This window comes from Apostichopus japonicus, chromosome 1 (assembly GCF_037975245.1).
Source record: "Apostichopus japonicus isolate 1M-3 chromosome 1, ASM3797524v1, whole genome shotgun sequence".
Taxonomy (NCBI): Eukaryota; Metazoa; Echinodermata; class Holothuroidea; order Aspidochirotida; family Stichopodidae; genus Apostichopus; species Apostichopus japonicus.
This window is the reverse complement of record NC_092561.1, coordinates 8,719,921-8,733,755: the sequence shown is the minus strand read 5'-3', so window position 1 is coordinate 8,733,755 and position 13,835 is coordinate 8,719,921. Positions and strand designations below refer to the sequence as shown.

Genomic DNA, 13,835 nt, shown 5'->3' with positions numbered 1-13,835 from the left:
AGGTGAATCTTCAAATACAAATGATGTCACTTTCTATAGCTCAAATACATTGCCAGATATTCTAGTGGGAGTTGCTATTCATGTGTGTCTCCCTTTATTCCCTTTGTTACCATTAGTTCCCTTTGTTACCCTACCATGTTCTAAAAGGTACAGTTGTTACCATTGTCACTTTCAAGGACAGTCACAATGGTCTCGATGCAACATAAAATGCAGATACCATCTTGCAAGAATCACTTGACACAGACGGCTATTAACGGCCAGCACAAGGTCATTTCTTTGTCTATGTGTGTAGTGTTCACTGGAGACTCGCCATCGCCATTATGTAATATGTAACATTCACTTTGTCAGTAAGTTGAAATAAAGTTAATTCCGACTTCAATCAACCATCATATCCCCTCCATCATCTGTCTCTCTTCCTCCCTCCCTCTCCTTCCCTTATCTTCACCCTTCCTATCCCCTCTCTCCCCCTCACTCTCCTCCCCCTCCCTCTCCTCCCCCTCCCTCTCCTCACCTCCGTCTCCTCACCTTCCTCTCCCTCTTCTCCCCCTCCCTCTCCTCACCTCCCTCTCTCCTCTCCCCTCCCTCTCCCCTCCCCCTCCTCTCCTTCTCTTCACCTCCCCTCCCTCTCCCCATAGCTTCTTCCTGAGATTGCTATTTTCATTAAGAGTAGAAGACAATGTTTTCCATTTGTCATGAAAGCTTTGCTTACTCTTTTGTTAACAGGATACCTGCAATCATCTACCACAATGGTCACTTCATTGCCTTCTGTGAAGGCCGTAAGGATACTGTAGAGGATATCGGTCGCATCGATATCATCTTCAGAAGAGGAGTTTTAGAGGAGAAGAGAGTTCATTGGAGTGATGTCCAGGTGATGGCATCATTATTTGATTACAGGTGAGTGGAGCCCCCATATATATTTATGGCCGGTGCGGATCCAGGGATAAGTTTTGCTCAAAACAAAGTGCAAAGAAGAACGGTAAAATATAGCATGATTTCACTGTCAATAGCATTTTCGTTGTACAGTAACATTGCCTGCATTGGTAATAGGGTGGCAAGACATCAGGTTATCTGGCTGGTTGGTGCAGCAGTTTAGTGTACTGCCCTACATCTGACCTGACCTCTCTCAGGTACAGGATTATGTCAGGATGTCCTGTACTTCTGATAAAATGATTTAATGGAGCTCATTATTTATGGAATCTCACAGAGCTCTACACGTTTTTAAGACACTGAGCTCTTTTAATGACTCTGCTCTTAACGTGTCAAAGATTGTTACAAAAACCCTGCAGATATACATATTTCATGATGTAGACACTAAACAAATTTATACCTATAAAAGTATAAATAGAACATTTTCAATACAGTTACTACGGAAAGTTGGAAAGGTCAAATTAACTGTAATATAATTGTACTGTACTTGTTTGAAAATGTCAGCTGCTTGAGTCGTGGTTGTAATTGTGTGTCCTCCACTTTAATGTGATGTCATAGGTCACCCTAACATACATGACAAACCACTGTATTGTTCTTTATGTGTATTCTTATCCATATGTCAGTTAGTCTGAGAGGGTGCATGCGTGCGTGTGGGTGTGTGTGGGTGTGCACTTGTTTTGTATTCTGACTGAGGACTTAGCAGATAATTCCAGGTCCTTGGATGTGATTTCTAAAGAATCACCACGTCCTCGAAAGAATTCTATTGTTATGGGGTATTGTTAAGGTTAGGGTAAGTGGATTTGAACAATGGAAAATACAATGGGGTCCTCGGTCTGAATGTAATACAAACATGTGTGCATCGGTCTGTGTATGTTACTGTTTGACATATTGTCAGTCAGGTCAGTTTCATCTCTTGGTTGCAAATTATTTTATTCCTAATAAATGATAATAAATTACATTTATATAGCGCTTAATACAGTGTTTCAAAGCGCATTACAAAGTAGGAAAGAGACAAAAGGAAACCAAGGAAAAAAAGAAACTAGGAATCAAACAGAAATGTTTTAAGTTGTCTGTTGAAAATACAAAAGGAGGGAGAGTCACAAACGTGAAATTGTAGTTGCGTCTAAAGAGAAGGCGCAGCGACAGAAAAGGCACGATTGCCATAACCAGTGCGGGTACGTGGACCAGGAGTTCATTACAAATGCGCATGATAGGAATTCATTTCTTGGTACAAGACCAAAAATGTAAACGACATGAATCAGTTACATGATCTAAAAACATATGAAATGACTGTATCATAGCATATCAAACAGTAAAAATCATCTTTTAACTCCTTTTTCCATTTTGTGTTTGTCTTTTTATAACAGATTGATGAATCCAAATCCAATAATAGAAAAGGAACTCAACATAATAGTCGTCGTTTTTATCGGTATTCCAGCTTGGCTCGACCAATTTGACCTGGTCAGAAAAGGCATTTACAACCAGAAAGTTTTTATGGTCAAGGTATAGTGTGCTTGTTTATATGTTTTATCAAGCTGAACCCAGTTACGATAAAGCCCATAGGCTTTCTGGTTAGCTGACAAATTTCCCAACCTATCAACTGAATTGATAAAAATAAGACAATAAAATTTATCCTGCTAGTACACCCTGCAAGATTTTATTTAATTTATTGAGTAAAGGTTAAGATGTGAGTTTGATTGGATCGTAAATATATGATCACCAGGATGCTTTTCATTATAGCATTTATTAAATAAATTTATTGATCAATGTATGCATGTACAGTATGTATGTATTGTATGTATTTTAGATCCTCCTGCAAGCAGGAACTCGCAAAGAAGCCTCATTGGGTTATCAAAGCCGCAAGCTGACCAAAGTCAGTCTCTTACATTCATATTTAACGTCAATGATTATGAATTTTCAATTGTCAACAACTCTGTAACTGGACGACATACATTAATCTGGGAGTTACTCGAACCGGGGACCTTATGATTGAAAGGCACCGGCGTTAACCATTGAGCTAACACTTCTATCAATTGGAAAATTCTTTTCCTTTCAATATGTGAAAGGGAACTTTACCAGTCAAGCTAATATCCCCTACATTATCGTTGGATTTTAGTATCAAACCACTGAAAAGGTTCAAACTAAAAAAAATAAAAAACACTGGAAAATTAAATCAATTCAGAAATTTGCTTTTAACTTGATGTGAATATATATGCAATGACTGCAGTAGATATGGTTCTCTCTCAGCCTGAAAAAACAAAGAAAGTCTGGAAATGTAGTGAAATGGAAATCCTATTTTCTAGGTCTTGAAAGTCTCAATCTAGAGAAGAAAATGCTCATTTTAACATTTCCAAGAAAATCCACATTTGAACATTCCTTCTAATATGATATGATATGACTTTACCTGAGCAAGGTTCTTACGAAGTTTGAGATAATCTTGACAGCAGAAATTTAAAACTGGTGAAAAGTTGACTTTATGCCTACAGACATGTCATGTTTGGAGTTCCTGTCCATCTTTGAATGTTTCCTCCGGCACAGAAACTGAACGCAAAATGAGTTAAGTATAGGTTTGGCAAGAGTTGCAGTTGTTAAGGCTTTACTACAGGTAGCTTAACATTTAGGTCATCATTAGTGTGTAGGCTGCATAGTAAAGGTCTGTACAAAGTGTTTTGAACTTGAGAAAATTAGGAATTCCATTTGCTTAAATGTGTAGGGAATCATGAGCAAATGTTGTCTTGGGGAAGGTTGGTAGTTGTGTGGGGTAAGCTTGATTTCATGTCGCTCATTGCCAAGTGCTGTAAATAATCGATGCAGCTCAAATATCATTTTACAGCAAACAGATACATTTTATCGCAACCTGAGTCAAGAACAAGGGTACCATATCTCTGATTTATTCCTTTAAAATTGAGAATGCCCGAATAATGTTATCAGTCATAAATATGGGTTTGCTTGTGACTTGGGAGAGTGGAAATGTTGTCCGTCTATGGCAGCAGGTTATCCTGACTCAGCCGTGGAAAACTCTCTATTTGTCAGCTAACAGACTGGACCTGACTCGCATGTAGAAATGTCAGCTAACAGACTGGACCAGACTCGCATACATGTAGAAATGTCAGCTAACAGACTGGACCTGACTCGCATACATGTAGAAATGTCAGCTAACAGACTGGACCAGACTCGCATGTAGAAATGTCAGCTAACAGACTGGACCTGACTCGCATGTAGAAATGTCAGCGAACAGACTGGACCAGACTCGCATGTAGAAATGTCAGCTAACAGACTGGACCAGACTCGCATGTAGAAATGTCAGCCAACAGACTGGACCAGACTCGCATGTAGAAATGTCAGCCAACAGACTGTACCTGACTCGCATGTAGAAATGTCAGCCAACAGATTAACCAGACTCGCATGTAGAAATGTCTGCTAACAGACTGGACCTGACTCGCATGTAGAAATGTCAGCCAACAGACTAAACCAGACTCGCATGTAGAAATGTCAGCTAACAGACTGGACCGGACTCGCATGTAGAAATGTCAGTTAACAGACTGGACCGGACTGGCATGTAGCAATGTCAGTAACAGACTAAACCTGACTCACATGCCAGAAATGTCAGCTAACAGACTGGACTGGACTCTCATGTAGAAATGTCAGCTAAAAGACTGGACCTGACTCGCATGTAGAAATGTCAGCTAACAGACTGGACCGGACTCGCATGTGGAAATGTCAGCCAACAGACTAAACCAGACTCGCATGTAGAAATGTCAGCTAACAGACTGGACCGGACTCGCATGTAGAAATGTCAGTTAACAGACTGGACCGGACTGGCATGTAGCAATGTCAGTAACAGACTAAACCTGACTCACATGCCAGAAATGTCAGCTAACAGACTGGACCGGACTCTCATGTAGAAATGTCAGCTAAAAGACTGGACCTGACTCGCATGTAGAAATGTCAGCTAACAGACTGGACCGGACTCGCCTGTGGAAATGTCAGCTAATAGACTGGACCTGACTCGCATGTAGAAATGTCAGCTAACAGACTGGACCGGACTCGCATGTAGAAATGTCAGCTAACAGACTGGACCTGACTCGCATGTACTAATGTCAGTTAACAGACTGAACCTGACTCGCATGTAGAAATGTCTGTTAACAGACTGGACCTGACTCGCATGTAAAATTGTCAGCTAACAGACTGGACCTGACTCGCATGTAGTAATGTCTGCTAACAGACTGAACCTGACTCGCATGTAATAATGTCTGCTAACAGACTGGACCTGACTCGCATGTAAAATTGTCAGCTAACAGACTGGACCTGACTCGCATGTAGTAATGTCTGCTAACAGACTGAACCTGGCTCACATGTAGAAATGTCTGCTAACAGACTGGACCTGACTAGCATGTTGAAATGTCAGCTAACAGACTGGCCCTGACTCGCTTGTAGAAATGTCAGCTACAGTAATAGACTGGACCTGACTCGCATGTAAAAAGGTCAGCTAACACACTGGACCTGACTCACATGTAGAAATGTCAGCTTACATACAGGACCTGACTCGCATGTAGAAATGTCTGCTAACAGACTGAACCTGGCTCACATGTAGAAATGTCAGCCTACAGACTGGCCCTGACTCGCTTGTAGAAATGTCAGCTACAGTAATAGACTGGACCTGACTCGCATGTAAAAAGGTCAGCTAACAGACTGGACCTGACTCACATGTAGAAATGTCAGCTAACAGACTGGACCTGACTCGCATGTAGAAATGTCAACTAACAGACTGCACCTGACTCGCATGTAGAAATGTCAGCTAACAGACTGGACCTGACTCGCATGTACAGTAGAAATGTCAGCTTACAGACTGGACCTGACTCACATGTCAGAAATGTCTGCTAACAGACTGGACCTGACTCACATGTAGAAACTATATAAAAGACAGCCAGCCAGCCAGCTTATTCCTAATAAACCTAGCTAAACCTGCTAGCTAATCCCTACTATGTAGCTTTGAGAAATGTGGGACGTACCATCAGCTATTAGACTGGGCCCAAACTCAGCTTTAGCATATACTGTACATGAAAGTCAACTACATAGAGTATCGTCCATGAAAGTCATCTAACTTCTTGAACACTTTACACTAAGCCGTTATTTCCCTCCTTGTTCTTCATCTCCAGAGTTTTGATAATGGCGCGACTTGGTCTGCGATGAAGGACATCACCGAGGGGACCATCGGCCGTCTTGATCCGCCACCCTCCATATTTGCACCGGGTACGATGGACAATTATTTGGTTCTCTCTTCATTGCATTGCCATGTTGCATTTAACTCAATAGGCAATAGCCTTGGAGCTCATGATGTGACAGTTGGGTGGTTTGACTCTTTGCCTGATTGTCTGTCTCCATGTATGTTTGTCTGTTTATCTGTATGTCCATCTATCAATATTACAATACATTCTGTAGTATTTTCTGAACGGTACTGAAAACTAGCCTAAACTGAAGTCAGTATCTCGGTTTTGTCAAGAGTCATCGTGAAGCTTTGGAAAGGGCAAAAGTTCTGTGACTTGTGGCAAATTGCAAATAAGTATCCCTGTCCCTAAATATTTGTTCAATTATGTTATACTTTTCATCTGTATTCCTGATTTCCTGGGATGAATCATGTGGATGATTTACCATAACTTTGTTTTGCTAATATCGGACATGTTACTTTCAATCTTTCTTCTTTCCTTTTGCCTGCCACCTGATTTATCTGCTGTTTTGGTTTCCATTTTTTTTTTCATTTTTTGTCTGACTTTGTGAGGCTTGGCCATTCATAACCTGAGTAAAATGGCAAGTAGGCAAGTTGAATTTTCCCATGCTTTGACTAATTATAACAATTTGTTGTAGAATGATGGAAAAGTTCACTTAAAAAAGTTAAGAAGTATAAGATAGTTCATTTTTGTCAGTGGATTGAATCAAGTTTGCTATTAACTTTGTTTTGGATAGAAAGGGCTAAAATTTTCATAGTACTGATGAAATGGAAAAGTAAAGACAAAAAAAAAAAGGTGCCAACTCTTTACACCCCCATCTGGTGAGTTTCTACCCCATATATCTGAAATATGTGATCTGATGGCCCCTATCGGGGTTATCATGACGAAATTGGAATCAAAACCAAGAAAGAACTGCAGGAACATCAACTTTATATCTGTTTAGTAAGGTCTGCATTTTATCCAATTTCTTAGTTCACATGTTTCAGAAATGATGTCTGTTAATTGTTTTTTTAATCTGATTTCTCTGTATATTAACACAACTACATTCTTTTCGCTCTTGACCCAATTTCCATGTTTAACTCATGTTGTCTGTTCTTCGTTCAGTTGTTTTTGCAAATCACGATTTGAAAGAACGTCTCCCGTGTTTTATTTTGAAGGCCCTGGTCATGGAATACAGCTAGAGTCGGGGAGATTGATGTTTGCTGCCAACTATTTTGTCAAAGATGAAGCAGGGTTAAGTCATAGTAAGTACATTGTAATACTTATTCCTCTGGGCTTTTGATTAAAAGAAGCTTAATTGATTAATTAACTAATTAATTAATTAATTGATTGATTGATTGATTGATTGATTGATTGATTGATTGATTGATTAATTAATAAATATGGCATTTCAAATGTGTTAAAGGAGACCCAAACACAACCATCATCTTTTAATATATACGATGGAGATTTTCATGAGGAATAATTACTCCAAATAGCAAGAAAATTCTTGACCCATTTACAGTGAATAATTAAGTTATTCATATTTCGCATAACAGTTTTGAAGGCATTGACTTTTTTTGGTTTCTTATAAAATACTATGGATTCCTGTGTAAAAACAAAACTGTGTAACAGTAAGAGGGCCTGACGTTTCGATCCTAGCAGGATCTTCAGAGGCTAAATGACAAGTAACTGTAACAGAAGGGACAAATACACACACAGAACACTGGCAGGTTAATGAGCAGGGTGAACACAGAGATAGATGTAAGAGGATTAGTTGACAAGGGATGGAGAGAAGAAAAAAACCAACAGGGGGAAGAGGAGAGGTAGAAGATAAACTGTGGAGGGACAAAGAGAGGATTAAGGGAAGAGTGTAGGGAGTAAAATGCAGAGGGACAAAGACAGAGGGGTGACAGAGAATCCTCCCTTGAAAGGAAAAGCGGTTGCCACTTTTAATAAGAACTCTTTTCAAGTAGTATGGTTCAATGAGGGACATAGTTGTGTAGAATATTCCTCTACAATGAGTAAATGTCTGATTGCTCTGCTTAAGGGCAAATGTTTGCCAAGTGAGTAAATTAAGAATCCTCCCTTGAAAGGTAAAGTGGTTGCCACTTTTAATAAGTACTATTTTCAAGTAGTATGGTTCAATGAGGGACACAGTTGTGTAGTGTGAAGAATATTCCTCTAAAAGGTGTAAAAATATGATTGCTCTGCTTAAGGGCAAATGTTTGTCAAGTGAGTGAATTGAGAATCCTTCAGTGAAATTTGAAGTGTTTAAATGCTTGCCACTTTTAACAAGTAGTACGGTTCATTTCGGCCGGTGTCCCATCTTTCTTTTCAATCTTTTCCGTTACTCCCACACACAGCAATTGAAAAAATGACTTTCGCACCTCCCCCCCTCACCCTCCTTCCCCAACCACCAGCTGTGGAAGGATGCCAATGAAATTTGTTGCCTATAACTTTGCACCCTCTTGAGCACTGCTTCTCACACTCCAGGTTAAAAAATGCTGATTTTAGGGGTACAGTTGTAATTTTATAACACTTCCCATGCTCCCCATTGAAGGGCCCAAATATTTTACCAGTGCCTTACACTATCCTTACCTTTCTCTGTTTAATTGCAGAAGGTGATTTGAACTTTTTAAATAGCTCCAATTACGCTGTGATATTTTGGAGTGATGACGGGGGTGTCAATTGGGAACTTGGAGGTGGTATCACAGATCCAGCCAGCAAAGAAACGTTTGCACCTATCTTTGCTAACGAAGCCATGGTAAATGTTTTCATTATGTTATAGTAATAATAAGAAGAAGAATCATTATTATTATAATAGTAATTATAATAATAATATTAATAATAATCATAATAATTATAATCATAATAATAATAATTAATATAATAATAATAAAAATAATAATTATAATTATAATACTTATCATAATAATTATAATTAAAGTAATAATTATAGTAATCATTATAGTAATAATTAATAATAACACTTTTGTATGCAAAAGTGTATTCAGGAAAGGCTGCTGGGATAATATTGTAAATTCAAGATAATGCCAATTTTGTTTTTTGAGTGATTCTGTAGTATTTGTTATTGCTTTGTAACTCAGTTTTTCTCTGTGCATTAAAACCATTCCTTTTAGTACTACAGACACCTTGCAAATTTGCCCCATATTCAGTACATGTGTGTGATAATCTCATTCAAAATCCGTTGCAATTTTTTGAAAAGTTGTTTGTGTTTACAAGATATAAACATTTGAAGTTTTTGATAAATCTGGGAAGCTTATTAAATATGTCCAAACTATGACGTGAAGTGTTGCAAAACCCTTCTTATTTAGACCTTAAAAAGTTAACCCCTAACAACAAGCTCTCATATATCATATGAATAATGTGATGTTCCTTGTTTCAATGAAGACAATAAAAAAAAAAAACCATTAGCCCACAAACCTGTGTTCAGTGTCCTTGAAACGAAGGTTGTAAATACAAAGGAATAACATAAGAAAATTCTAGGCATGTCCAACACTACTGGCATTGGAACAGTATTACCAATTTTTTATTTTATTTTAGGTTCACTGGATATTTTGAAAAGCAATAATAGGCAATGGTAAATGAGTAAAATGTGGCACCTACTTGTGGCAGTATGACATCACACAATGATAAAAATTGTCAGCTCCACGATGCAAAACTTTAAACTTCAATATCTCACAGACGAAGCATTATTTTCCTCTAATATAATTTGTCGGAGCTTTTATTAACAACAGATCTCTCTGTCATAATCAGCCAAAGACGATATTTAGGTACAGTATGCATCTCCCTTGATTGAGAAGCTGGTTGTTCTTCTGTGTCTGGTCAAGAAATTATCAATCAAACTTGACCGAAAACAATCAGAGTGTTCAGAAAATAAAGTTGACAGATGTAGATACGGATGGGCATTATTTTATGTTATTTTTTCTTCTTAATTCCTCCTTCTTCTTCTTCTCCTCCTTCTTCTTCTCCTCCTCCTCCTTCTTCTCCTCCTCCTCCTCCTCCTCCTCCTCCTCCTCCTCCTCCTCCTCCTCCTCCTCCTCCTCCTCCTCCTCCTCCTCCTCCTCCTCCTCCTCCTCCTCCTCCTCCTCCTCCTCCTTCGTGTCTAGTTGGTGGAAGTCGACGACGGTAACGTTTGCCTGAATTGTCGAACTCTTCATCAGGACATGCCCAGAGTTCACGCTTTCAGCAATGACGAGGGCCTGACATTCTCCAAGGCAACCTTAGTCATGGATTTGGTTGAGCCGGGTTTTAAACAAACCGAGAACGAAACTGTACCCGCATTTGCTGGAGGATGCCAGGTACCTTTCTGTTTTTGTATTGCTTTTTTTATTTACTCTCGAAAAGGAATTGGGATATAATAAACGGGATTGCTTATAATACACGGGATTGGTTATAATAAAGGGGATTGGTTATAATAAAGAGATAGGTTATAATAAAACTGAATTGGTTATGATAAACAGGATTGGTTATAATAAATGGGATTGGTTGTAATATTAAAACAGGATTGGTTATGATAAACGGGATTGGTTTTAATAAAACGGGATTGGCTATGATAAACGGGATTGGTTAAAATAAATGGGATTGGTTTTAATAAAACGGGATTGGTTATGATAAAAGTGATTGGTTATAATAAACGGGATTGGTCATGATAAAATGGATTGGTTATAATAAACGGGATTGGTTATGATAAAAGGGATTGGTTATAACAAACAGGATTGGTTATAATACACAGGATTGGTTATAATAAATGGGATTGGTTATAATACACAGGATTGGTTAAAATAAATGGGATTGGTTATAATTTACAGATTAATTATAATAAATGGGATTAGTTATAAATGGGATTGGTTATAATACACAGGATTGGTTATAATAAAAGGGATTGGTTATAATTCACGGGATTAATTATAATAAAAGGGATTAGTTATATTTAAGAGGGTGGGGAGGGGAGGGGAGGGGGAGGGGAGGCACTCCATGAAGTACAATGTGCTCGTCTGGAGTAGGTGGGTGAAGGAAGGGTACTGAATTTTAACAGGGCGACCATCTATTTTAAAGGTCAATATTCCATTGGACAAACATTGATTGAATTTCTTTGAAATGCACAACAAGTTTTGCTAATTTGAATCACCATCATCAGCTAATATCAAAGGTAACTGACCCTTTTATGACCATGTCATTAATTCATGACAAATTCTTTTCATTTCTACAGGCCAGCCTGGTAGGTTTTCCCGCCCCTTCGCATCATCCTTCCCAGACGTCTCGATGGGTGATCTTTTCCAACCCTGCCTCATCCATGTTCAGGGAGCAGATGTCCATTCGACTCAGTCGAGACGGCTGCAGCACCTGGAGCGTCCCTTGGACGATCCACTCGAATAACAGCGCATATTCGGATCTAACTTACTTTGAGACGGAGGCGAAGGGAAATAAGCCCGTCAAGAGAACTCAGAATTTCGGGATGGTATACGAAGCGGGATACCAGAGCGCATACGATGCTATCTACTTCAAGATGTTCAATTTAGAAGCTATTCTCAGCGGCATTCAGAATAGCACCAATTCTTTCACGCATAAATTGCAGTCGCCAGAGAAAAAATTAAGGACACCTCCGAAGTGAAAACACCCTTTTTCTGTTTGAGAGGCGAGGAGAGCAGCTGAGGGGTTTGACGGCATCCTCAACGGTCTGAGTATTCGTCGGACGGCGGAAATGATGCATGAGGCTTGAATGATTCCTTTTTCTATCTTTGACTAACCCAAAGCTTACGCTTACCAGAGCGGATTAAAGGATTATCCTTTTGTATGAAGCTGTGGTGTAATGTATGAGATAAGTTCAGTCTTTATAATTAAATTTTGGCAGACGAAGAGAAATACATTCAAATTACTGAAACTTTCATTAGGGAGAGGGAAAAAAGAAGAAAAAAAGAACAGCAACAGGAGTTACACCTTCTTTTGATCGTTTTATGTTGGAGGTGTTGAAGGTCAAAGGTCAGTTGAGGTTACCACAGGTGAAAACTTGTAAACACAATATCTCAGGAAGGGAAAGTTCGATGTGTCTCACACTCACTTAAAGGTTTACAGTCTTTTATCGAGACCAAGGCCTTCTCAACCGACTTTACAACAGTTAATCCCTGGCCATTGGTTGGTTAACTTGGCACCCACCATCCACACCCAAGTATGTGCGCCACATCTATGTGTCACTTGGGTGCAGCCATTGGGTGCACTGCCAAAGATATTAACAAGTTACCTCGCAGTTCCCCCCCCCCCCCCCTTCCACTTATAAAACTGGGTGGAGAGAGCATAAAGTGCCTTGACCAAGGACACCACGTAATGATTTTGCCAGGACTCTAACCTGCAATCCTTAAGACTGAAAGTCCATGGCCTTAGCCATTTGGCCCCTTCTCCCCCCCCGATTTGCCCCACCCCACCCTGTCACTCTCTATGAAGATTTTTCATGAGTACTTAAACCCTATCTTTATGGAGTACAATAGTCATTACATGTCAAATAACAGAGATCAAGTTTTTGAAAAGTTTGTAATCAACAATATTTTAGGAAAGGGAACTGGAGACACCAGAATCCTTTGAGATGAAGCAAAGCATTTCATCGAGACATCAACACTTCTTTGCATTTTCTGGTTCTTTGAAAGAATATTTAAAATTAATATGTGACAGAAATGTTATGGCCAGTCATAATTTCTTTAATGCTTTTCAACAATAATATATAAAATATTTAAAATATCTGAAGATAAGAACATTTCTCAAGGGCAAGGTTGTTTGCTTCTCTGTTCAGTCTCATAAATTGTGTCCAAAAATGTTCTGTAATATATTTTCATATCAGTGACCTTGTTTCAAATGAATTGAGTCCAACAATTTTAATAAATGTACCCTGAAAGTATATACTTTCAGATCGCACATCGCCGTTGTGCTCCAATTTGTGGCAATTTTATCAAGATGTTATTCATATTATTACAAAATAGTTTGCAATTGATCATCGAAAGTTACCCTTGTAAACCTTTTGCATCTCACGAAGGGAGTAATTAGCGAGTAATCAGTCGACATTTTGTCCTCTGCAAAAGAACATGTCCGGAATTTCAGCCCGTTTTTCCTTTTTCATTATTTGCAATTGGACTACATAACGAAGACAGACCAATGAATGTTATTTGTTTTGAGATCTGAATCTTATGTAAAACAAATAAAATTAAAGGAATAAACATACAAGCCTTTAGGAGGTAATATCTAAAGACTGATAAAAATGATATTAAGATGTACTTTGCACTTTATTAGTTGTTGTTTATAAATGATTTCATATATTACAATTTTTAATTCTTTTGTGTGTCATTCTTTAAGACTGAAAAACTTCACTTCATAAAATATTGAGAAATATATATCTGCCTACCATCTGTTCTTTTTGTTGAAAACATTCCACTCTACTTTTGGCGATCATTTTATGTAAAGAAATATTTTGGAATCAACTTTTGCTGTTGTAAAAGATATGTATTCCTTTATAAATATTTGGCGGGGCGGGGGGGGGGGGGGGGCTCTTCAACTATTACCCTTGTCTGCAACTCCAGTCGACTGTCAGTAAGTCAGAAACTGGAAACAGTTATCATGAATTTATCAAACTCTAGTTGAATAATTACTAATAATTAACCCATAGTATCAGTAAAATTATAAACAGACAAT

The 13,835-nt window shown here is 38.6% G+C and overlaps 1 protein-coding gene across 2 annotated transcripts in view; it reads left to right on the top strand.

Annotated features, from left to right (window-relative positions):
* Positions 1–13,835, top strand: part of LOC139966538 (sialidase-2-like) — a 28,756-nt gene extending 14,921 nt beyond the window's left edge. For both annotated transcript variants that reach the window (XM_071969663.1, XM_071969675.1), the window contains exons 4-10: positions 724–894; positions 2,295–2,430; positions 6,087–6,180; positions 7,313–7,399; positions 8,756–8,901; positions 10,268–10,459; positions 11,371–13,835. In XM_071969663.1, coding sequence (XP_071825764.1) covers positions 724–894; positions 2,295–2,430; positions 6,087–6,180; positions 7,313–7,399; positions 8,756–8,901; positions 10,268–10,459; positions 11,371–11,772 — 1,228 coding nt within the window. In that variant the 3' untranslated portion in view covers positions 11,773–13,835. The remainder of the gene's footprint in view (positions 1–723; positions 895–2,294; positions 2,431–6,086; positions 6,181–7,312; positions 7,400–8,755; positions 8,902–10,267; positions 10,460–11,370) is intronic.